We start from the raw sequence: 25,449 nt of genomic DNA, 5'->3' as shown, positions 1-25,449 counted from the left end.
CAGTGTGTGTGTGTGTGTGTGTGTGTGTGTCTAAAATGGCACCCTTTTATTTACATAGAACCAAAATGGCCTCTGGCCAAAAGTGCGCTATGAAGGTAATAGGGTGCCATTTCAAAAGCACTGTCCCAACACACTTCCCAAAACCCTTTGTTCCTCCCCATGCTAATTAGGAAATAAGGTGCCACTATTTAGGTAGCTAGTGATTTGTGGTAATCTCAGTACCATTGGAATCAAGATTAAAATAGCATATTTTATATTTGGTATTAATTCTGTTATATTCTGTTAAAACAGTGACTGGGGTAGGTCGTTTCACTGAGTGGTCAGTAAGGAGATTTGCATAGTGACTGGTAGGTCAATTTGCACTGTGATTGCTAGGCAGCTTCATGCAAATCTCCTGAATTAGATATGCGAAAAATGGGAAGAAGGGAGTACTTGCAAGGCAATTTAATGAAGGCAACGAGTGTGTGTGTGTGTGTGTGTGTGTGTGGGGGGGGGGGCAGTTCAATTTACTGCTTCCTGAGCACAGATGTGGATTCCCTGTCACTGTTGCCGGAGCACATCACCCTCATCTCCACCCAACCCTGTCCCTGCAGTGATCAGGCCAACTCTGGAGCTGGAAGAGTGTGTGACTCATAGGTGGAGATGAGCAAAACCCACATATTGCAAGTGAAACAGAGCTGATTATGCACAAGTGTCTAAATTAGCGAGTGGTTAATTAGCAGTCTAAATTAGAGAGGACCAAATTAGCTCACAGCTGGGTGTTCAGTTCATCACAACAAAAATGAACTACTAAATTAGACCACTATTCAGCTTGGTATGTAGAGTACATTTTTCAAACATAACATAACACACTAATTACAATGAACATGGAGACTCTTAGATGACAACATTGAATAAAATGAGTACAAGGGACGTCTGTCATGTGACTTATGGAAAATACCCCATCAAAATGACTTTCAAACATCTCTCCAATCTGCCAAGGATGGTTTAAATGTACCCACAAAAACAAAATAGAGACCCATTTTAAAAACACAAATGAGTGTATTAGTTTCCCTTGTAGTCCTGTACCGTGGCGTTTTGGGACTGGTACCATTGGGGTATTGGCACATGGTGGTTTTGCATCTTCTTGGGGATCCATTTCTTTTCCTCGGCCTCCCACAGTATGGAGTTGAGGTCGGGGAAGTTATGATGGATGTCGACCCCTATCTGACTCCACCTACCCAGAGACCAGCCACTCAGCTCTGAACCCTGAGGAGCACAAAAAGAAAGGAGGAGGAAAATGTGACAGTGGGTGTAGAAGAAAGAAAGAAAGAAAGAAAGAGAGGACGAGATGAAGAAATAATGGAAGGAATAAGAACAAGAAGGACAAGGAGGACAAAGAGAAAGGAGGAGGAAAAGGTGACAGTGGGTGTAGAAGAGAGAAAGAGAGGAAAAAATTAAGAAATAAAGGAAGCAAGGAAGAAGAACAAGAAGGAGGAGGAGAAAGAGGGGAGTAAGAAGAAGAAGAAAGCAGAAAAAAAAGTCAAAAAAAGGAGAAGTAGACACACAGGCTGTATTTAATTAAACATACACAGTATTTGATGAAAGATTTACTGTATTTGATGAAAGACTTGCTCTATTTAATGAAAGAGATACTGTTGTTGCATAGCAGACGTGGTTTTGAGTAAACCACCTTTTTCGGTCCAATGAGGATCAAAGAATTCTGAAAACCCTCTCAACGCACAGCAAACAGTACCAACCGGAAAGACACTATGTGACAGTTTTCAGGTTAGGTCTTCTACCGGACCTATCACCTCCGGGACCACTCCACACCCATAAGACCCTACCACGCGAACACCAATGCGGGCACCCGAACGCTCACGCACCTACCGCTTCAAAGGCTTTGTCGTAGCCGTCAGGGTTGATGGACGGCAGCAGGTGGATTCGGGTCTCGTTCACTAGGCGAAGTATCCGTGGGTTACCTGAAAGGTACTCCTTGCACATGAACTGCATCAGCAGCAGGAGTAGCTCCCGGCCTAGCACCTCGTTACCATGGGAGCCGGCCGTGTAGCGGAACTCTGGTTCACCTGGGGAGAGAGGGAGTGCGGCAGAGAGGGAGGTCAAAAGGGGAGAGGGAGAAAGGGGGACAGAGGCCGAGTGAACCAACTTCGAACCACTTGGGAAAACCCTGCGATGAGCAGGTGAAACAGTCACTGAGCTCCCCAAACCCCTCAGCCCTAGAGTCACTCTGTTTAGGACTCCTTGGTGTCCCTGGCCAAAATCTACCCGCGATTTTTGCTAATTGAGATTCTGCCTGAAGACTACTGTGGTTGCTGTCCGCAGCCCATCTGGCTGAGTTGCTATTTTCAGCTGGACCTCAAAAGTCGCCTGTGAGAACTCAACTGACATTTACATTTCCTCTCTCTGGAGGACCTGACCTTCATTCCCTCGTCACTAATGTGATTAGTTTTGAAATGCTTGGTTATGAGAGCCAGATGACATCTACTCCTGAGACGTTGGTATTTATTTTAATTAATTTTTTTTATTAATTAAATGTTTTACAGATATGTTTTTTTTTGGCATTCCTATGCTTTATTTGACAGACACAGCGGGGGAAAGAATCCAACCCAAGCTGTAACGGTGTATATGTTATCTAGCAGAGGCTGCGGCTTAGAAACACCCTAGGCTACAGGAAGGGGGCCAGAAAGGGGCATTCTTCCCACTCGTCTTAAAATTGCATGCCAATGCCCCAGGGCAGTGAAGGGGACATTACCCAATAGCTGATGTGTGGTGATGATGCTTTAGTAAGTAAACGAATGATTGACTACCATGAATTTCTTGAACAAAGAGATCTGTTTTCTAGGAATTCATCAACTGTAAAGATTTTTTATGAACTATTACTGTAGCCAAGAAAGCATCTTACCACTCTCATGTTCTCCGGGGTTGTCGGAAATCTCGATGGCGTAGAGTTTCTGGCCGTTGTGGCTCTTGCCGATGTTATAGATCCTTGTGATGTTGGGGCACATTTCATTCACCACCTTCATCAGCTGTCGAAGGAGATTAAATCAGGACCCACAACTTTTTGGTCCAACACCTACACCTTCTGTGGTGCAAGAAAAGCCCAGGAGAATGACCTCGCCAAGATAATGGAAACGCTTTGCCCCTTCTAAACATCAATATAACGTTAACTGAATGTCTTGGTTCCTGTCCGAGGGGTTTACTTAGCCTGCCACGGCCACATGACCCGCTGCTTGTACGAGCGTTCTACATCGAAGAACGGGCCACCGAGTGTCTTTTGTGCCGTGCACATTCATGAGTAAGTAATAAGAGCTGATTGAAAACAGTCGGTAATTGCTCAGAAAAAACGCTGCATATCCACAAGGAATTACAACCTTTGTTACAATTAATCAATCAGATTCACCTGAGAAGAAGCTGAACCACCAAAGTGACGAATGTGGTAAAAGCTGGCTATTTGCGATGAGCATGGCAACAAGAATTCATTGTTACTGCCAATCTTCAATTACAGACTGCACATCCACTTGGGGGCCTGTACAGATACAAAACTGCCGAAGAATGTCTGCTACATGACTTGCAGTAAAGTCAACGACTTGAAAATGGCTTGTGGTGTAAGGAAGTGCGACCCGGAAGGTCCTATGCTGGTTGGTATTTAAATCAAAAAGTAACATCACGTCCGAAGCATAATTTACTGTGTGGTCGCAAGATTAGATTCTCCCGGCCGGGCAGCTTCACGGGACACTTAGCTGTTGGCACTGATCCAGTCTGATGCTCTGTGTCCATGACCGTCTGATTCTGGGGTAGTAACAGTGCCACTGCTGAACTTGAAAACGGCTCTAATGTCTTGTGGGGCATCCCTCAACACCTTATATTTAAATTTCCCGTCATGAATGCTGCTGACCCCTGCCCTGTGCTGTGTCAGAAATGGATAAAGGAAGAACCGCAGTGGGTACAAAGTGGCCGCAAAACCCACTGGCTCTCCGGTGATTTAAGAAACCCACCTCAAAAACTCTGCTGAACATCCTCCTTTCATTTTGTTGGGAGCCATTATAATGGCCACTTAACAGATGATGTTGCTTGCTAAATAAAGAACTAAAGCCCAATCAAAAAGCACAATTACATTTTTAACCAATCAGAAGGCTTGATCAACATCCCGACCGGTCTGAATGAAAGCTTCACTAGAACTCTGACGAATCAGGAAGCTTAATTAACATTCTGTCCATCCAGACACTTGGATGACTGACCCAAAGGCATTACAGCACTTATAATGATTGGCCTGAAAATACTGCTAGGACAAAAGTCTCTGAAAACCCCCACTTGTCAGGGAGACGCATCGAGAAGAGTTACATATGCTGACATGCATTCACATGAGGAAATATGACTGGAAGAAAGCATGACAGGCTGTTTGGATTAAGCAATATCACTAATTATATGATTAAATATTGATAGTTTTATACACACACACAAAACACTGGTGTACTCACTCGATCAGCTGGTTGGAAAGAACTCACACACACACACACACACACGCATACACGCACACGCACACAGCTGGCAGGGTATACTAATTATTCACAATGGAATAGAGTGATGAGACTTTAATTGAGTTGTTGTTAAACCTTGTTTTCTACCTGGTAAATAATTTCACCAACATCTGGTTTTCCTCAGCAGCAGAGCAAGGAGGAGTTAAGGCTCCACACTTTCGTTTCTTCCTGTTAGGTATACGTCTGTTGCTTGCTGTTCATGAACTGCCCTCCATAAGTGTTGGGACAGCAAAGTCCAAATTGCTATTTTTGCAGTTCCCTCAATACGATTAAAACATGAGTATGAGGAAAAAAGCACAGAATGTCTGCTTTCACTTCTGTCCATTTCAACACCTATATGCTCAACTGACTACGAACAACAGCACTGTCACAGTTCGATCCCCCCAGTAAGACGTGATCAAATCCTGGACTATGAATACAGCACTATAAAAGGGTTATAACATACTGACGTCCATGTGATGCTTCAACTCATCTTTGCACACAAACAGAAACAGCAACGCCTGTCAAACATATGGGCTGACTGAAAATGCAATTGGGGAAACGCCACTGACACCAGAAGGACAGCAACGCCAGCACACTGTCTGGACAGGGTCACATTCTACAAAAACATAGTATTCTGGGAAATCTTTTTCCCATGAAAAACGTATCAGGGCTCTTTGATGTACCATGGAGGAGGAGTCCCAAACAGGTATGGATCCCTCTATAAGGAGACCATGAAAAACTACAGTCAGGAGCTGATTCAGGCTGGAAAAGCAATTTTCTGGTAACAACTGCTCCTCTGTCTGTAAAGGCAAACCTTGATATTGTTGCTTTGGAACGAGTACTGGTGAACAAATGTAGTCAGTTGTAATGAAGATTTGACCAACAAAGACCCTTTAATTACTGTACACAAAATACCCTCAAATAAACTGATAATTTAAAATCAGTAATTTAAACCACATAGTCATTGTATTATATCAATACTTTTCATACAACCAAAATTGTCCCATTTACACATACAAATACAATGCATTTGTCTGACTCATATTGAAGCCACATAGGCTGTCTTCAAAGGGATTAACTGGATTTTACTGTCAGTTGCTCTTTAAATTGTACTGAGTGCTGCTATCCATTATGTACTAATTAAAGTAGAACAAACGTCAACTAATGCTGGGAGTTGCTGAGTGCATGTTGCAGTCAGAGGTGAGGACATCAGTTGGACATTGGATGACAAGGTTCTACTATTGTGAGTTCATTCTTTTGATTCGCTGTTTTATGTGTTGTGGACAAAAGTTATCTTCACACACTACATTTGATGCCTGGTTGTTCGTACACTGACAACAGCATACACACACACACACACACACACACATATAAGCATGCACGCAAAGAAGCACACACAGTCCAGGCCTTGAGATGTAGCCAGTGGACTGTATTGTGAGCGAATCAGTGGAGATCTGTAAAACGCTGTCACAAAGCCTTGGGATTCAGCCAAAACCTTATCAACTCCAAGACACAGCTCTGTGTCACTGACACAGAAGAGAGAGACTGGGGGAATGAGAAAGGAAGACAAAGAGCAGGGAGAAAGAGATCTACCCATGATGGGGCCAAAACACGACTACAGACAGAGTAGGATGTATAAACCTCTAAGTCATTTAGCAAACCCTTTTATCCACGGCGACATACGGCACCGTGGTGAGGCTATGCACAGCTCATTCATTTGGGAATCGAACCCCATTACCCTGCCATTGCAAGCCCACGCTACAAACATGAGCTGTGAATTAATGTACGTGATACAGGCAGAGTCATGACCCATACCTTATGCTCTGACCACCCGTAGAAGGTTATATCTCTATAGTAATGTAATAGTAACGTAATGTAATACCATAGGCGATTTACTATCCATAAGTGGATGGATTTCAGACAAACCAATCGTACGTAGGACAATTACTAAGTGATAATTTTAGTTTTAAAATTGTATAATGAATAAATATGGTTTTCATAAACATTTGTTTGCCTGAGATATATTCTTATTTGTGTGCTCTATGTATTTATACTGTAATGGTCTCAGTTCCAAAATACTTGTAGAGGTGATGCAACACAGTGGTAAACATGGCCCTGTCCAAACTTTTTTGAAACATGTTGCTGGCATCAAATTCAAAAATTCAAAAATATGAATATAACTTAAGACCAATACAAAAAAATGATTTTTAAAAATGTTGGCCAACTGAAAAGTATGAACATGAAAAGTATGAGCATGTACAGCACTCAATACTTAGTTGGGGCTCCTTTTGCCTGAATTACTGCAGCAATGCGGCGTGGCATGGAGTCGATCAGCCTGTGGCACTGCTCATGTGTTATGAGAGCCCTGTTTGCTCGGATAGTGGCCTTCAGCTCTTCTGCATTGTTGGGTCTGGCGTATCGCATCTTCCTCTTTACAATACCCCATAGATTTTCTATAGGGTTAAGGTCAGGCGAGTTTGCTGGCCAATTAAGAACAGGGATACCATGGTCCTTAAACCAGGTACTGGTAGCTTTGGCAGTGTGTGCAGGTGCCAAGTCCTGTTGGAAAATGAAATGTGCATCTCCATAAAGTTGGTCAGCAGCAGGAAGCATGAAGTGCTCTAAAACTTTCTGGTAGACGGCTGCGTTGACCTTGGACCTCAGAAAACACAGTGGACCAACACCAGCAGATGACATGGCACCCCAAACCATCACTGACTGTGGAAACTTTACACTGGACTTCAAGCAACGTGGATTCTGTGCCTCTCCTCTCTTCCTCCAGATTCTGGGACCTTGATTTCCAAAGGAAATGCAAAATTTACTTTCATCAGAGAACATAACTCAGCAGCAGTCCAGTCCTTTTTGTCTTTAGCCCAGGCGAGACACTTCTGACGCTGCGTCTTGTTCAAGAGTGGCTTGACACAAGGAATGCAACAGCTGAAACCCATGTCTTGCATACTTCTGTGCGTGGTGGTTCTTGAAGCACTGACTCCAGCTGCAGTCCACTCTTTGTGAATCTTCCCCACATTTCTGAATAGGTTTTGTTTCACAATCCTCTCCAGGGTGCGGTTATCCCTATTGCTTGTACACTTTTTTCTGAGATACTGAATTTGGGGGTTTTCATTAGTTGTCAGTTATAATCATCAAAATTAAAAGAAATAAACACTTGAAATATGTGTGTATATGGTATAAATTTTATAATTATAATACTGTTTGATATATTCTGATGTCTACACATATTACAAACCCGATTCCAAAAAAGTTGGGACACTGTACAATTGTGAATAAAAACAGAATGCAATGATGTGGAAGTTTCAAATTTCAATATTTTATTCAGAATACAAAATAGATGACATCTCAAATGTTTAAACTGAGAAATTGTATCACTTTAAGGGAAAAATAAGTTGATTTTAAATTTCATCGCATCAACACATCTCAAAAAAGTTGGGACAAGGCCATGTTTACCACTGTGTGGCATCCTAAACGTCTGGGGACTGATGAGACAAGTTGCTCAAGTTTATGAATAGGAATGTTGTCCCAATTTTGTCTAATACAGGCTTCTAGTTGCTCAGCTGTCTTAGGTCTTCTTTGTCGCACCTTCCTCTTTATGATGAGCCAAATGTTTTCTATGGGTGAAAGATCTGGACTGCAGGCTGGCCATTTCAGTACCCGGATCCTTCTTCTATGCAGCCATGACATTGTAATTAATGCAGTATGTGGTCTGGCATTGTCATGTTGGAAAATGCAAGGTCTTCCCTGAAAGAGACGACGTCTAGATGGGAGCATATGTTGTTCTAGAACTTGGATATAACTGTCAGCATTGATGGTGCCTTTCCAGATGTGTAGGCTGCCCATGCCACACGCACTCATGCAACCCCATTCCATCAGAGATGCAGGCTTCTGACCTGAGCGCTGATAACATCTTGGGTTGTCCTTGTTCTCTTTAGTCCGGATGACATGGGGTCCCAGTTTTCCAAAATGAACTTCACATTTTTATTTGTCTGACCACAGAACACACTTCCACAGTCCATATAAAATTATCCTTGGCCCAGAGAAAACGCCTGCGCTTCTGGATCCTGTTTAGATATGGCTTATTTTTTGACACATAGAGTTTTAGCCGGCAAAGGCGAATGGCACAGTGGATTGTGTTCACCGACAATGTTTTCTGGAAGTATTTCTGAGCCCATGTTGTAATTTCCATTACAGTATCATTCCTGTATGTGATGCAGTGCCGTCTGAGGGCCCGAAGATCATGGGCATCCAGTATGGTTTTCCGGCCTTTACCCTTACGCACAGAGATTGTTCCAGATTCTCTGAATCTTTGGATGATATTATGCACTGTAGATGATGATAACTTCAAACTCTTTGCAATTCTTCTCTGAGAAACTCCTTTCTGATATTGCTCCACTATTTTTCGCTGCAGCATTGGGGGAATTGGTGATCCTCTGCCCATCTTGACTTCTGAGAGACACTGCCACTCTTAGAGGCACTTTTTATACCCAATCATGTTGCCAATTGACATAATAATTTGCAAATTGGTCCTCCAGCTGTTCCTTATCTGTACATTTTACTTTTATTGCCTCTTATTGCTACCTGTCCCAACTTTTTTGGAATGTGTAGCTCTCATGAAATCAAAAATGAGCCAATATTTGGCATGACATTACAAAATGTCTCACTTTCAACATTCGATATGTTATCTATATTATATTGTGAATTAAATATAAGTTTATGAGATTTGTAAATTATTCCATTCCTTTTTTGTCCCAACTTTTTTGGAATCGGGTTTGTAATAATATGTATTGTATATTCCTTTCTAAGATATTAATAAAATAATAATTTTTATATATATATATTGTAGATCATTTCTGTTATATTTAGAAATACTAAACCATCAAAGTGAGAAGACTTTCCTTTCCCTTCTGAAGGGCTTATTATGTATTCATGTGAGTGAAGCTCTGGTTTTAGAGGTTTATGGCAGCAGCAGTATGGGACAACCTTGACACACGCACCGACAAACATACACACACTTGCGTAGGCACACTCACACACACTTGCTGCAAATGTGCACACCCAAACACAAAAAGACACACACATACTTGCTGCATAAGTAATCAGGCATAACTTCAAACATTTTAGTCCTAGTGTTACGCTGACAGATGCAGAAGTCAGAAACAAATAGGCTGCTTGTCATGACAGGATATGTTCAGATTTTCAGAGAGATAGTACCAGATCCAAGGCAATATTCAACGTTCGTACTGGTCCCAAGGACATTGGGATATGTGTGCCTGATACTGACCACTAGGGGCAAAGGTAGGGACTATAACCATTTAGAATGTATTTTGCTAGGCATGGCCACTGTGACCTGAGTTAGTGGATAAGTGAAACATAAGCTCCAGTCTTGACAACTGTGGATAGTTGACTTTATATCTCAGCCAATAAGAGCATTTGAGCTATTGGACCACTGCTATCATACACCTGATTTCTGGACTTTGAGGGAGTAGAGTAAATCAGGGAACGACAGTATTTATTAAATGTAAGGTATAACCCATATACACCATTTGCAATTTGTTAACAGTTTTTTGTGACCCCATCTAAAATATAATTTACATAAATTCTTTAGTACTTAGTGTGCTCAGTGTAAAAAAAAAATTAATAATAAATGACTGAAGGATTCTGTTATCATCACATTGACAAATAACAGTATACAGTATCTCACAAAATTTAGTACACCCCTCACATTAAATATTTGATTATATATTTTCATGTGACAACACTGAAGAAATGACACTTTGCTACAATGTAAAGTAGTGAGTGCACAGCTTATAGAAGTAGTGAGTACACCCCTAAGTGAAAATGTCCAAATTGGGCCCAAAGTGTCAATATTTTTTGTGGCCACCATTATTTTCCAGCACTGCCTTAACCATCTAGGGCATGGAGTTCACCAGAGCTTCACAGGTTGCCACTGGAGTCCTCTTCCACTCCTCCATCATGACATCACAGAGCTGGGTGATGTTAGAGACCTTGCACTCCTCCACCTTCCATTTGAGGATGCCCCACAGATGCTCAATAGGGTTTAGGTCTGGAGACATGCTTGGCCAGTCCATCACCTTTACCCTCAGCTTCTTTAACAAGGCAGTGGTCGTCTTGGAGGTGTGTTTGGGGACTGCCCTGCGGCACAGTCTCAACAGGACATGGTTTCAGTAATCCATGTCCTTAGTCTGCTTGTCTTCAGCAAACTGTTTGCGGGCTCCTTCTGGGACAACAGCCATGCAGACCAATTTGATGCAGTGTGCAGCGTATGGTCTGAGCACTGACAAGCTGACCCCTTTAACCTCTGCAGCAAAGCTGGCAGCACTCATATGTCTATTTCCCAAAGACAACCTCTGGATATGACGCAGAGCACGTGCACTCAACTTCTTTGGTCGACCATGGCGCGCCCTGTTCTGAGTGAAACCTGTCCCGTTAAACCACTGTATGGTCTTGGCCACCGTGCTGCAGCTCAGTTTCAGGGTCTTGGCAATCTTCTTATAGCCTAGGCCATCTTTATGTAGCGCAACAATTCTTTTTTTCAGATCCTCAGAGAGTTCTTTGCCATGAGGTGCCATGTTGAACTTCCAGTGACCAGTTTGAGGGAGTTTGAGTGTGATTACACCAAATTTAACACACCTGCTCCCCATTTACACCTGAGACCTTGTAACACTAACGAGTCACATGACACCAGGGAGGGAAAATGGCTAATTGTGCTCAATTTGGACATTTTCACTTAGGGGTGTACTCACTTTCGTTGCTAGCGGTTTAGACATTAATGGCTGTGTGTTGAATTATTTTGAGGGGACAGCAAATGTACACTGTTATACAAGCTGTACACTCACTACTTTACATTGTAGCAAAGTATAATTTCTTCAGTTTTGTCATATGAAAAAATATAATGAAATATTTGCAAACATGTGATGGGTGTACTCACTTTTGTGAGATACTGTATATCCAGTTAAGTATTTCTCTGCTCAACTATGCAAAAGCCAATAGACCTAATCATGGACTAAATGTTTTGATTTCTCCTCCAAGCAGTTCTTTTTCAACTTACATGTCTCATCTCTCTGTAGCTGTGGTGTTTGAAGTCCAAATTATCTGTTGTTGTGATCTCGTTACGCCTGTGGTAATAGTTCTGTGAATCTGAGAAGAAAAAGATCAGACATGATTTAGACATACTGTACTGCTCCGCGTGAATCAGACGGGGAGCCAACCTAGCAGGTCAAAATGTGAATAATGAATCAACAATCAAATGTGTCCACTTAGGGTCGAGCCTTTAGGGACAACCAAAAGGTTGCTTGTTCAAATCCGGTTTCCCACAAGAAAAACCACAAATGCATCTGTCAGAACATATTTATTGGCTATTTAAAATACTGCATTATGAAATCTCCTGGAATACAACATGTTGTGTTCACAAATGTACGTGAATGTTCCGCGAAAAAAAAACCTACAGGTGATAACTGAAGAATGCTCCCATTAAATTAAGAAAAATAAGTAAATATATTCAACTGATCAGGGACGTCAGGGACAAAACATGGAAAGTCATTGATAGGCCAAATTAATCTTTATATTTAAATCAAATTCGAAATGCTTAAGGACGTTAACACAAACTGCAATACGGGCCCAACAGAGAAACCCCAAAAGAAATACCCTGTGTTGGGTGAGATCAATGGGTTGCAGATTTGAAAAGATTGAAAAGATGAAAATCTACACATTAACATTATAATAGCTTTATTTCAAATCCAAAAGTTTGGAATATAGGGCAAAATAGAGGATACAATGCCTTACCTTTCCAATAATTACAGAGTACTGGATCTCTGTGATTATGTTTATCAGATAACAAAGCTGGGGAGCATCACACAGCAAAACAAGAAGCAGAGACTCTACAGAGTCAAAGTAATATTTTCATTAATGTGTAGCTCCAATCATTTCGTACCAGTAACGTTTTTGTGAAAAGACATCTTCAGAAAACAGACGGTGGTATTTAGTGCGACCATCAAAGCGTGTTCCCTAGACTTTTCCATTCAGAGTAATACATTACTAGTTCACAGCCGAAACGATTGGGGCACTAAGGATGCTTTAGCGATTTCACTGCCTTACTGTTATCGTGTGTCAGCCTATTCCCGCAGATCATCAAGAATAAGACGGACATAGTTGAAACCGCATGCCTATACAGTGCATTGAGACATTCCCAACCAAACTGTTGTGGTCAGACCAACTCATGAGCGAGACACTCAACTTCTGGGTGACACGATCCAAACTGGCCGGACACACAGTACCTGGTGAAAACTTACCTGGCATAGGACATCCCATAATCTCCACTCTCATGCATATGCTTCCCCCACTGAACCAGGAGCGAGGGTTGACTCTGAGGTAACGAGCCACAACAGGAACAGGAAATGTGTTCAGTACCGGGATCTCCTTCTCCTTGTTACCACTGAAGATCTACTGAGGCAAGCAGACGTTTAACACAGTGAACACACAACTTGGGATTTGGTGACTTTTTGGACCTGAATACTTTTAGTGACACATGATTTAAAATGATTTAAAAAGCAAGCTGGTTCGTTTCATATTAAGTTGGTGTTCAGTACCATGTATTTAAAGCTAGTTCAGTAGAACCACACTTATATGAGGCTGGTGTTCAGTAACACACTTATATAAAGCTAGTGTTCAGTGTCATACTTGCAGTATGTGTAGGTAGTTATCATTTCCACACTAACATGAAGTTGGCAAACCTTTTATCAAAATAAGACACCATCTTCCCAGAGCTTATTTTAGTAAATAGCAGCACATGAATTTTACAAAATATTTAAGGCAATTTGTGAAAACTGTTTTAAACTGGCGGTCACAATAAAAATAGTACAATAGTGAATGTGTTTTATGCTTCTTTGGCAGTTCTTGTAAATAAATGTTTTCCTTTTCATGTGTCCCTGGAGATGGTGAGAGAACAGCTTTTCTGAAAAATAACTTGAATGTAGTGCCCATCTGCCTGGAAATGCCATCCCTATTTACAATAGTCTCAGTGCTCATTTTGTTTTTCATTTAGCAGATCTCAGAATCCTAAGTGTAATTTGCCTCCAAACTAAAAAATCTGTTTATAAAACCAAACAGCTGACAGGAAAATGAAAGTCATTAAAATCCTAACTCTTTAATTAAGCATAATTAAAGGGTAGGTGGTGTGCATTTTTACTCACCAAAGTAACATATTTTCACAACTTAGTTGTAGCCACAATCTGGTCCTAGGGCTGATGGTTCTGGAGAGATTCTGCATGTATCTGAATGGTCTAAAATCCCTTGCTATGCTGTCTCACACTTCATCAAACATTATAGCTGTGATATCAGCAAGGAAATGATGCACTGAGCACTAACTGCATGGGTGTCAATAATTATGGAACACGTTTTTGAGAAAAATTATTAAGAATTTGTGTTTCCTTTGGATAATTGTATTTCAATTAATTTATTTTATGAATCAATCGAAGATGATGAACCACAATGGCATTTTTCATAGAACATTTAATCATCTTTATATTCATTTATACTGTGTAATCAAAAGAAGTCATGAGAATAATATAACTTCTGTAACAACCATATCTATTTTGAACTCTATCCCAAACAGTCATCTCAACCTCTATCATGATACGTAAGTATTGATTTCCATGTTAGCTAGCTACTCACCAGGTCTTGTGATCCATTCTTAAGGGTGACCCAAGTGTGACTGTCATTGCTCACGAGGACCTTGTATGATGTCACCCAGTCACTCCTGAACATGGGATGGGAGAGAGAAAAGGTTATTTATGTACTCCTTATGGACGACTTGAAGGTGTGTAGAATTAAGCAACAAAGCACAAAGGGGTGTGTCATATGACCAATATCATATGACCAATATACCATGGCTAAGAGCAATATACCATTGCTAAGAGCATGGCAGTGCCTGGACAGTGCTTAGCCATGATATATTAGCAATATACTGTACACCTTTTTGCCATTTTAAATTTACCAATGAAATCAGAGCAGTAGGAAGTGATGTCTTGTCATGGCTATCAGCCAATCAGTGGTCAGGTTCATACCACTCGGTCAGTCCTGTCCATTTAAATAACCATACATCTTTAGGGTGGGAAAATAATGGATACAATTTTTTTTGCATAGAGCAAGAATACAAAAAGGATTTCTCTTGTATTCCAGAGCAACAGCACATGCTATCAAGTCATCAGATGACGGTCCAAGGAAACAAATTGTTCCATAGCTGAATGACCTAAATAGTGTAACAATATTTTTGGAAGTATACCTCACAGGAAGACTTGTCAACAGGAGTTGCTGTCCCTTTTCTAATAAGGACACCATAGGTTTCAGGATTTTATCAGGATCTCCATTTGCTACTGCCATAAAGCAGATGGAACTTTCTGAGGTGGAACAAAACATAAAATACGAAGGCATGATGTGTGATGAAGCTCATTTGGTAGGGCATGGCACTTAATGCCAGAGGTTGTGTGCTTAAATCCCGGGGGGGACCAGGTCGTAAATGTATGGACGTCAGCTAAATGACTAGGATGTGAAACATTTATTGTGTGGGTTCACTGTGAAAGGGTAATCTAGTGGTATGGATGTTATTACAGTGCAAAGACAATACATTTATCTGATCGGGCCTTCAGATCCATGGACTCTCAGTGCATCGTTCCGTCAACATTTGACTGTTCAAAACCTTGGACCAAACCAAGTGGTGACAACAGTAGTTAATACAGTATCTTACATTGTAAACCTATTAAGATCCACAGCAACAGATCCACCTTCCATTTATTCCTCTCTCTCATCCCCAAGGTCTTCGACCCACTCCTCGTGGACACCAGGTGTTTCGTGATGATGATGATGACGTACGTAGCCCTCAACTGGCTCAACTGATTCTTCTGATCATTATTTGTCCTACAAGCTAATCATGAGTTATGGGTGCTGATGTACCCACACCCACTCACACATGCCCACAGACACATACAGTACAGCTACTACAGCACAGCACTTTAGAGATAATTGCTGTCTTTTTGCTTAATCCCCTGTGTCTTCCAATGCCTACTAGACCTCTAGGTCATCATGCAGAGAAGGACTGGGGAAATAAATTACACATGCAGCTTGATAAGGGATCGTTCTCTGCTCACAAGCCTGAAACTAACAAGCAGTTTCTGAAAAGTTTGGAACCATTACTGCTTCCTTTTCCAATTAATGGGTACAAAGGGGAGAACATGTCAAATATGATTACGGACTGCTGGGGATAGAATAAAAATTCTAAAGGAAATGTGATCACCAGAAGAAAGAGAACATTACTTCTTTATTAATGAAAGATGAGAATTTGCTAATGGTGTCTGCAAAACTTTACTTTAATGTTGCTTAAATACTCATGCTCTCTTGTTAGATGTGATTTTCCCGTTGTAGTATATCAGTGACATTTGCTTGCTATTTGATTATATAATTTTTTTTTCCGTTTGTAGTGATATCTAAGGTGGCTGAAATGGGAACTGAATTCGCAACGTTTGACAAAAAATAAATGTTTCCCTACATGATTTTCTAATTCCATGTGAAATTAATATCAAGTAAAAAATATGCAACTGATGTCAATATAGGCTTTTCATATAAGTGCCCATCCCTAAACCAAATTCAATTTAACCTTATTACTTGGTACTAAAAGGTCAAATGTTTTTACCAAAACTGTTCAGCCTTAAAACATGGTTAAAATGTAGTATTTATAAATAAGGGATAGTCAGTCCTTGCATCCATAACGTCTAAGAATTTGACTATAGTTGCATTCCTGGTTGACAAAATGTTTACTGTTGCCTATGTAAAATGCATAGTTGTTTTGTGAAATTGTTTTCTAATGTTAGCCAAGCTGTTCATACGATGAAATAATTGGGTCTCTATCCCCAGATGTTTTTTAGCCGAGTGTTTTGCGAGCAGACTTAATCCAGCTGGAGTTATGAAACGAGCTGTGACCGGAGTGGACGAGTGCTTCGTTTTCAAAACGCGCTCCTTATTTGCACAGGACTAAGTGACACTCTCCATTTTAGCCCGGTAATGTTTTCCTGCTTATCACAAAATCTTGAGGCCGGTTTTGAAGTGAGAATCCCCTGTTCTTGTCACCCTGTAAAGCGGTATCATTAAGGCAGTCTTTTCCAGTTTTGCCCAGGTAGTTACACTTCAAAGAAGTCACTTACTATGAGGATTTGCACTTGAGTTCACAATTGTATTTTCTCAAGCAGACAAATTGGCCGGCAAACTATCACCGGCTCCTCATTCTTTGTTAGCCATAAAGCTCGATAGACGGCTAGCAGAAACCCTATAGAGCATGTAAAGCATAATGTAAACCAATACGGCTGTTCAGAATACGGTTTGATATAAAGTGTATAACAGTCCGACCTTAGTATGTGTTGACCATAATTTGCTTGGGATAAAAGTGTCTGCTTGATGATACTGTAGGCCTTATACATTATATAGCTGATAATTTAGGACGTATGTTACTAGTCTGTGCCCCATAAAAATGCAGACTTTCTCTGCTATCCAGATACTGTGTTCCTTCCAGGATATATATCAAAGGTATCACAGCAACTGCACTCCCTAAATCTAATTGCATTTACATGAATCTGTGATTCGTGTTTGGGCCCTGTTTTTTTTAAGCTATTCCGGGCGGGAATAAAGAACGGTTTCATTGTGGGCTTCAGCGTCGGATGCCTGAAGGGACTCAGGAACTGCACGTGTGTGTGATTGTGTATGACATCACCACAGCTGACAAAGGGCCGTTTCTGCTGACTCAAGCAAAGCTCCAGGGAAGCCCCTGGTTCCGGCCACTGCAGCCACAGAAGATTACTCATAGCGGTTAACATGCTCTCTCCCTGAAACTGTGATTTCCCACTGGTTCAAACCCGTTCTGACCTTGTGTCTCTTCTTTCCTTTTCGGTGTTTTGGATAAAGGATTGCAGATTAAAAGGTTGCATCGTGTCTAATCCAATGTTAATGCTAGTGTTTTGTTTGTGTTTTTCATTTTTACGTCGTTACGTAACTACGTTCTTGAAAACATTTCACTCATTCTTCCCAAGTGGCGCAGGGGTGCCACTGCGACTCGGATTCATTCCCTGGTTGCTTTGTACCTGCTATGACTGGGAGTCCCACGAAAAAGCTGGTTGAAATTGGCCCAGCACCTTCTGAACTTGCCAGCGTGGGTTGCCTTGTCTAGTGTCTAGCAACTCCGTGCCTTTAAGCTAAATGGGGTTGTTAGGCAGAGGAGCGTTCCACTGTAAGCGAGTTAGCCGGTGGGGGGGGGTTAGTAACTATTAAGTAACTGAATCCTCATTTCAAGGTTATGATGAAATAAAACCAGTTTCATGAGTAGCCTTTTTAGCTACAGAGTAATAATGTCATTGGCAAACGTGGCTTGAAGGAAAGATGAGGCAATGGGGAGAGAAAAAAAAGGGGGGAGACAGTGTGAGGTATTGGGTGAGTCAGAGTTGGAAGTACAGATACCCCCTCTGTCTCTTGCTCTCGTTCTAAAAGTGGGTCGGGAGTGATTGCTGGTGTGAGTCACAGTAGGAAGAGAGGACAGATTCCCTTAATTGGCTGGTGGTTAGACACAACGTTTGCCTTGGAGACAGGATGGGCCCCGCTGCTGTTAGGCTTGTCAGTCTCCCGAAAAGCTTCCAGAGAGAAAATCGCAGAGGAGGATTAAAGTATGACTCATCAAATGGAATCTGGTTCTGACAATGATGAGTTAGTCATCATGACAAGCACCTATTTTATTTTTTGATTCAAACTTGAACTGTTGTGTTTAAACAAATGTCTTTTAAGGACATTGTTAAAAAAGAACATGATTCCTAGTGCATGATTTCCTAATAATCAGCATTGAAATCACAATCAGAAATGAAAGGGTATCGGTCTATTCTGGTGAAACTGTAATTTCATGACCCTTTCATAAGAGGAATTGCAGTCAAATTTATTAATGTCCTTCATCACCTTTTCACATCGGCTTTCATTAAAAAGAGGAAGCGAGAAAGGAGGGTGACAGAGACAGGGACAGAGATTGAAAGACAGACAGAATCCGAACAGAGACATACAGATCTGGACAGAGACAGACAGAGGGAGAGAAAGACAGAGGAAATACCAAGGAGAAACAGGGACAGAGAGAAGAAAGACAGGGACATACAGACACAGAGAGACATAGACAGATACAGAGACAGACAGGGACATATATAGAGACAGACAGGGACACACAGGGAGAGACAGACGGACAGGGACATATATAGAGACAGACAGGGAAATACATAGAGAGAGACAGACAGGGACATACATTGAGAGAGACCGACAGGGGGACACATTGAGAGAAACCGACAGGGGGACACATTGAGAGAAACCGACAGGGACACACATTGAGAGAGACAGACAGGGACATACATTGAGAGAGACCGACAGGGACACACATTGAGAGAGACCGACAGAGACATACATTGAGAGAGACCGACAGGGACATACATTGAGAGAGACCGACAGGGACACACACAGAGACTGACAGAGATGTGTCTCTAACCAATCACTTTGAAAAGACAGGAAGCCAAAAGAACGGGGACCGTCACTCACGACCAAAGAGAGCTCCTTCCCTGTGTGACGACCCCGGTGAACTTGGTCAGCCTCCTGGCGTCCACCTCGAACCACTGCAGCGGGTCATTCCTGCCAGCACACCATCCTCCTTCATACAGGTCATCCTCTGACAGGCCAGCCTACGAAGGAGGGACAAAGGCTTTACAAGCAGTTGGTGAATGGTGAGCAGTGACAGCACGTTGCGCCGGGGACGTTCTTCGCCCGGGTTCACGGAGTCCCATCAAAGCAGGAACAGTGAGTCGCTCAAACTGAACTCCAGGCACCTGGATCAAATCTAGGGCTCATTTTTTTTTATTGTTTCCGCTCTAATCAGGGTCTGACTGAGACCTGACACGGCGGGTGGTTGCAGTCAATCAGTATCATGTCACATTATGTTATGTCACCTTATGTTATGTCATGTTATGTTATGTCATGTTATGACGTGTTATGGAAATTGTCCTCCAGGAGGGGTTCACAGGATGTCAGTCAAGCTTGAACTGTCAAACCAGAAAAATGAAAGACAGAGACATAAAGGAGATCACCTCGCCCTCTTACCTGAGCAGGCTTCTATATGAAAATGGATTTTCGACTTCAGATCAGATAGTGTTTCCGATTTGTTGTATTTCGTTCTTTTTACTGTAACAGTGTAGTCATTTTGTGTTTTTATTGACAATTGTTTTTCTTTTACCAAATAACATGCCCTAGGCTAGCAGTGCCCTAGGCTAGATATTGTCAGCCCAGTATAGCACTCATGGCCCCACTCAAATCTGAGCTATTGGTCTGGAAGTGCATCCTCTCGCTGGTGGAAAATGCTGCTTTTAGGCTGCTGTCAATAGACTTCTATTTGACTATGTTGTCAATAGTTAAACTTGATGTGGTTTGTTGCAAAGGGTCTGATAATATCTTGATTCAAACACATTCAAGAAAAATTTTGATCCATTCTCTAAAATGAAATCTTGACCAGGCGTAGAGTTGGCATTCCTTCTGATGGTCCATGCAGGCCGCTCAGAGGGAAGACTGGCTCCAAGAACATAATTACTCTCTCATAAAGCTGCCAGTTAATCAAGTTTGATGACATGGATACCCTAAAAATTGTGATTTGCTATGCCAATATTTACTCTCCTCTGAGACATATTTAGCTGTCTGGATATAGTTTTCTAGACCAGAAAATAGTTTGTTTACAACAAGGGGTGGACACTGCCAGCATTACAATATGCCTGTTTGGTTAAAAACAGGCAGTATTATTCATCTGAGAAAGAAGGCAAAATGTCTCCAATGATTTTATTCTCATTAGAGCGAATCAACACACAAACACACACACACACACACTTCTTAGTGTAACTCCCGGGGACTCTATCTTGTGCCGTGGTAGCTCACGTTATGGACTGCAAACAGCAAAGACACTGCCTTTTAACAGTAAAACATCTACAGCGGATGTTTTTTAATTCGACTGTATAACAAGTCATTTAAGAGACCGTGCACTACCTGCCATGCGCTACCTGCACATGCCAGCTCTTTGCATAAGCGGCAAGAACGGACAAGAACACTTTCACTTTCACTTTAAATTTCACTGAAAAAATCAATGACCAAAGTGATTTCAAACAAATAGGACTGACTCAAATACCATTATCTGGAAAGCAGCCATTTTTGACTACGATTTATTATGATCCACGAGTAAATTAAAGTTCTCAATGAGGATGTAAATATCCCAAAGGCCCCCGTGTGCATGCACGCCATGGTGAAGACGTCACTTTCTGGACGCGTCCTGGTGGTCAACTACAACTCAAACACAGCAGCACCCGGACAACTGCTTGGCCTTCGTCCTGGCCAGCCCACAACATGTAGGGCACACACTGCAAGCCTGACATCAGCCAGGCCTGCGGCTCCCTCAGTGGATGTCCAGGCTGGCTAGAAGCACTTCTGTGACGGCCTGCACCGCGTAGGCCTTGAAATCGAGTTGGAAACTAAATAGTCTGCAACTGTTTCAATTCCGGTGCCAATCTGTGCTGGGAATCGACACACACTCACCCACACGGCTGCCCGGTTGTGTCTCTCCCCAAGCTTCCCCCCTCACTCTATTTCCCTCCTTTTCTGTCATTTTCTCTCTCAGCATCTCTTCCTCCCTCCCCCTCGTTTGCTCTCTCTCCGTCTCTCCCTCTCTGTCTGATTCGTTCTCTTTCTATCTATCCTCCAGATTGGAGACATTATCCTGCGTGATCCCTAATGCAAGACACATTATGTTACCGCACAGCAGTAAACACTATAAAAACAGGTTCATCTATCAGACTGGAAAAATAGACACAGCATCCAGTGAAATGTGTGTGTGTAAGTGTGTTTGTGAGCGCGCATGTAAGTCATTAGGAATGTCGTTGGACTGTATAGCACCTCAATGATGACGAGGCAAACTCTAACGAGAGAGAAGCTGCACTCCTCTCCATCACGTCCTAAAGATTCAACCCACTCTAATAGGAAATTCCTCTTCTCCCAGACGCCGGTTCATTTTACCAGGTTCGGGTAATTGCTTCCTTTTCACTGGCGTCCGTGTTGTTTTTAGTTCGGACCGTTTACAACGCAACCTGAAATCTGACGACCAGTTGGATCAACTGTCGCTACAACGCCCACCAACATGGAACGTGGAACACCAACATAGAAATAAATTCAGACAGTTGATATCACTCCATACAGCAGAGTAAAAAAACGACTGTTGACATATAAAATGCCTATAATCATGTAAAAAAAATATGATTGCTTGCTCTGATTGTCTACGGATGTAACTATACAAGTAACTATACAAATCAAATAAATAACTACAACTTTTGGGAATCCTTGGCTGTTCTAAAGATATCTTAAAGATGTTAATGAGTAACCTTGGCTGTTCATAGGTATCTTCAGATGTTATTAAGTAACATTAGCTGTTCATAGGCATTTTTAGATGTTATTAAGTAACATTAGCTGTTCATAAGCATCTTCAGATGATATTAAGTAACATTAGCTGTTCATAGGCATCTTTAGATGTTATTAAGTAACATTAGCTGTTCATAGGCATCTTTAGATTTTATTAAGTAACATTAGCTGTTCATAGGCATCTTTAGATGTTATTAAGTAACATTAGCTGTTTATAGGCATCTTCAGATGTTATTAAGAAACATTAGCTGCACATAGGCATCTTTAGATGTTATTAAGTAACATTAGCTGTTCATAGGCATCTTTAGATTTTATTAAGTAACATTAGCTGTTCATAGGCATCTTCAGATGATATTAAGTAACATGAGCTGTTCATAGGCATCTTTAGATGTTATTAAGTAACATTAGCTGTTCATAGGCATCTTTAGATGTTATTAAGTAACATTAGCTGTTCATAAGCATCTTCAGATGTTAAGTAACATTAGCTGTTCATAGGCATCTTCAGATGATATTAAGTAACATTAGCTGTTCATAGGCATCTTTAGATGTTATTAAGTAACATTAGCTGTTCATAGGCATCTTCAGATGTTATTAAGAAACATTAGCTGTTCATAGGCATCTTCAGATGTTATTAAGTAACATTAGCTGTTTATAGGCATCTTCAGATGTTATTAACTAACATTAGCTGTTCATAGGCATCTTCAGATGTTATTAAGTAACATTATCTGTTGTAAGGCATCTTCAGATGTTTTTAAGTAACGTTAGCTGATGTAAGGCTTCTTCAGATGTTATTAAGTAACATTAGCTGTTCCCAGGCTTCTTGGAGGCATCTTGGATTGCGCAACCTTTGCTGTTTTAAAGCCGTCTTGGAGGTTATTGTGTACCCTTGGCTGTTCTAAAGCCATCTTGGTGATGTTACTGTAGTGTATGACATTTGCCTAGATATGTGTGTGTGTGGTCTGGTGTGTCCTACCTGTATGTTCAGTCTTCCTCTGTGAGCTCCCAAGCCGTACCGTCTAGTTGTGGAGGCATGGAGCTGAAAGTCATCAATCTTCAGGGTTTCCAGTCCAAGGGGTGGGCATTCTGAAAGAACAGAACAATGGGTTTACTACTCTCAGAAGGGTGTGTGAACACACAGTGTTTACGTGTTCACTGCTCTGCTAAAGTGTTTATACGTTTACTGCTCTGATACCGTTTACATGTTTACTACTCGGCCGCAGTGTTGACATTTTTACTGCTCTGATGCTGTTTTCATGTTTACTAATTTGATAGTGTTTACATGTTTACTACTCTGCTACAGTGTTTACATGTTTACTGCTCTGATACTTTTCACATGTTTACTACTCTGATACTGTTTACTTGTTTACTACTCTGATAGTGTTAACATGTTTGCTGCTTGGATAGTGTTTACATGTTAATGCTCTGATACACTGTTTACATGTTAACTACTCTGATAGTGTTTACATGTTTACTACTCTGAAAGTGTTTACATGTTTATTAATCTTAAACAGTATTCATAGGTGTAATTCTCATGTATTTTATCTTGATCATCATTGTATGAATCAACACAGTTGTGATAAGCAGTATTTGGTTTGGACTGAAAGAGTGCTAGTGCTGTTTATATTTGGCTGGAGTAGCTACATAGTTCTTCTGAGATAAATAGGAACAGGAAATTAAGGGTTGTTTGGTACATTTACTCTGCTCTAGTGCTTTCTTGTCCAAACCATCCATTGGCTGTGAGTAGGAACACACCATGTGAACACCATGTGAGTCATGTGAGCCATTTTACTGTTTCATGTAGACACTCTACATATACAGTACTTATCGATCTATCTTTCTACCAAACTATCTATCTATCACTCTCTCTCTCGCTCGTTCTCTCTCTCTCTCTCTCTCTCTATCTCTATACATATATATATATATATATATATATATATATATATATACATATCTCTCTCTCTCTATATATATATATATATATATATTTATATATTTACATATGCATATCTGGTGTTTGACCAATATATATATACCAATATATATATATATATATATATATATATATAAATATATACCATACTAGTATTATATACATATAAATATGTATGCAATTATATATATATATATATATATATATATATATATATATATTGACACACAGGAGCTATTCCTTGGTGCATTTCTCACCATGCCAGCATCGGGCAGGCTAAATATGTCTGTATGGAGATCGATGTGATTGTGAGCCCCTGCTTTATTTTCTAGGGTCATTGTCGGTGTGTCTCAAAACATTTTCTGAAGCCATTAGCATGGCTGTCCAATAGGCAGAGGTGGAGGATGAGTCAGCCAGACACTTTTGACGGATGCCCACACAAACGGATGCAGTTAAACACACACACACATAAAGTTGGTTGAGAGAATGCATAGAGTGTGCAAAGCTGCTATCAAGGCAAAGAGCGGCAACTTAGAAGAATCAACAATATGAAATATGTTTTGATCTACTTAACACCTTTTTGGTTACTACATGTTTCCATATATGTTACTTCATAGTTCTGATGTCTTCACTATTATTCTACAATTTGGGAAAAGTAAAACTAAAGAAATAGCCTTGATTGAGTAGGTGTGTCCAAATGTTAGACCGGTACTGCCTATTTACAGTATCTCACAAAAGTGAGTACACCCCTCACATTTTAGTAAATATTTGATTATATCTTTTCATGTGACAACACTGAAGAAATGTTACTTTGCTACAATGTAAAGTAGTGAGTGCACAGCTTGTATAACAATGTAAATTTGCTGTCCCCTCAAAATAACACAACACACACCGATTAATGTCTAAATGTGGCAACAAAAGTGAGTACACCCCTAAGTGAAAATGTCCAAATTGGGCCCAAATAGCCCACACCAAGCAACACAAAAAACCAAAATGATGTGTCATGGTCTGGGGCTGCATGAGTGCTGCCAGCACTGGGGAGCTACAGTTAATTGAGGGAACCATGAATGCCAACATGTACTGTGACATACTGAAGCAGAGCATGATCCCCTCCCATCTGAGACTGGGCCGCAGGGCAGTATTCCAACATGATAACGACCCCAAACACACCTCCAAGACAACCACTGCTTAAAGAAGCTGAGGGTTAGACGATGAGGGTTAGACGATGAGGGTTAGACGATGGACTGGCCAAGCATGTCTCCAGACCTAAACCCTATTGAGCATCTGTGGGGCATCCTCAAACAAATGGTGGAGGACCGCAAGGTCTCTAACATCACCCAGCTCTGTGATGTCAAGATATTGACACTTTGGGCCCAATTTGGACATTTTCACTTAGGGGTGTACTCACTTTTGTTGCCAGCGATTTAGACATTAATGGCTGTGTGTTGTGTTATTTTG

The 25,449-nt window shown here is 41.1% G+C and overlaps 1 protein-coding gene across 1 annotated transcript in view; it reads right to left on the bottom strand.

Moving 5' to 3' along the window:
• cpxm2 (carboxypeptidase X (M14 family), member 2) overlaps nucleotides 1–25,449 on the bottom strand; it is a 53,028-nt gene that overhangs the window by 12,392 nt on the left and 15,187 nt on the right. Inside the window, 8 exon segments of the mRNA XM_010868891.3 lie at nucleotides 1,069–1,248; nucleotides 1,870–2,066; nucleotides 2,903–3,026; nucleotides 11,605–11,693; nucleotides 12,845–12,995; nucleotides 14,226–14,310; nucleotides 19,158–19,297; nucleotides 23,035–23,144. Of these exon segments, the coding sequence (XP_010867193.2) occupies nucleotides 1,069–1,248; nucleotides 1,870–2,066; nucleotides 2,903–3,026; nucleotides 11,605–11,693; nucleotides 12,845–12,995; nucleotides 14,226–14,310; nucleotides 19,158–19,297; nucleotides 23,035–23,144 (1,076 nt within the window).

Source organism: Esox lucius, chromosome 6 (assembly GCF_011004845.1).
Source record: "Esox lucius isolate fEsoLuc1 chromosome 6, fEsoLuc1.pri, whole genome shotgun sequence".
Lineage (NCBI taxonomy): Eukaryota > Metazoa > Chordata > Actinopteri > Esociformes > Esocidae > Esox > Esox lucius.
Note: the sequence above shows the minus strand (reverse complement) of the source record. Positions and strands in the feature narration are given on the sequence as shown.